Genomic DNA, 1,006 nt, shown 5'->3' with positions numbered 1-1,006 from the left:
AAAAATATGTGACCATACACCGACCAGTATTTAACCAGAATTTTCTGGCAAGTATTTCATGTCCAGTTACTAGCCGTTTACTGGTTAAAAAATTACGGTCAAATATCTACTGCAGCGCCATCTGTTAACCAAACATTTATGACTATACACCGACCAGTAACTGGCCAGAAAATTCTAGCCAGTATTTTATGCCCATTTACTAGCCATTTACTGGCTAGAAAAGTGTGACTAAAAATTACTGGTCGTTTACTAGCCATAAAATGGTTTTCTCCCAAAATTTTTCTACTCGGGGTACAATGCAATGTGGAAAGTATTTCTTGCAAATTAAATAAGCAAACAGTAAGGAATTAATATCACTCATGATAAAGAGCGCGCAAGTGAATGCTATTTATACTAATTTTCGCAAAGCTTTCGACGCAGTTACTCCTTGTTGCTTTCTAAATTGTACACACTAACTAATGAAATATAATAATGTTTACTCAAGACCTATTTGTTAAATCTAGGATCCCCCAAGGTTCTCATATTGTTGTTTTGCAGTGGTTAGAGTATATGCGAGACTAAATTGTTACTCCCGCATTTGTGGGTATAAAAAACATTTCGTCCTGCATTTTCGAGAATAACGACTTTTCATATCGCTTATAATATATAAGGGATTCTAGTCCCGCTTTTGAGGGAGTAAAGTGGCTTTTTAAGTCCATCCGTGAATAAATGAATGTTTTCTTTATTATTTATGAAATGCGGAACGTTAGTTTCGATTTTTGATAGGTGGGGATCAAGTAAGAATTTTATTTCAATAAAGGATGTGTTATACGCGAGTAAAACTATACGTACTTGCTCTTCAGATACTGTTGCAAGCCTTTATGGAAAACCTCTTCCGTCATGGCGTGGGACATCATTCGAATAACAGAAGCCGCTGTAAGCCATACAAATAATTATTTGCATTTACTATCGAATTAACCAGTTAACTGTGTCGATCATTTTGCAAAGTGCGCCCCAGTGTGTGTCG

At 36.1% G+C, this 1,006-nt stretch overlaps 1 protein-coding gene across 1 annotated transcript in view; it reads right to left on the bottom strand.

The window, feature by feature from the left end:
* The window catches only part of LOC108630353 (aminopeptidase N-like), a gene marked incomplete at both ends in the record, with an annotated part of 14,172 nt that extends 13,259 nt beyond the window's left edge, over positions 1–913 (bottom strand). The window contains one exon of the mRNA XM_018033627.2: positions 832–913. Within this exon, the coding sequence (XP_017889116.2) occupies positions 832–913 (82 nt within the window). The remainder of the gene's footprint in view (positions 1–831) is intronic.
* Positions 914–1,006: the final 93 nt, after the last annotated feature.

Source organism: Ceratina calcarata, unplaced genomic scaffold (genome assembly GCF_001652005.2).
Source record: "Ceratina calcarata isolate Rehan_Ccalc_2016 unplaced genomic scaffold, ASM165200v1 scaffold1412, whole genome shotgun sequence".
NCBI classification, from domain to species: Eukaryota; Metazoa; Arthropoda; class Insecta; order Hymenoptera; family Apidae; genus Ceratina; species Ceratina calcarata.
This window is presented reverse-complemented; position numbering and strand designations above follow the sequence as displayed.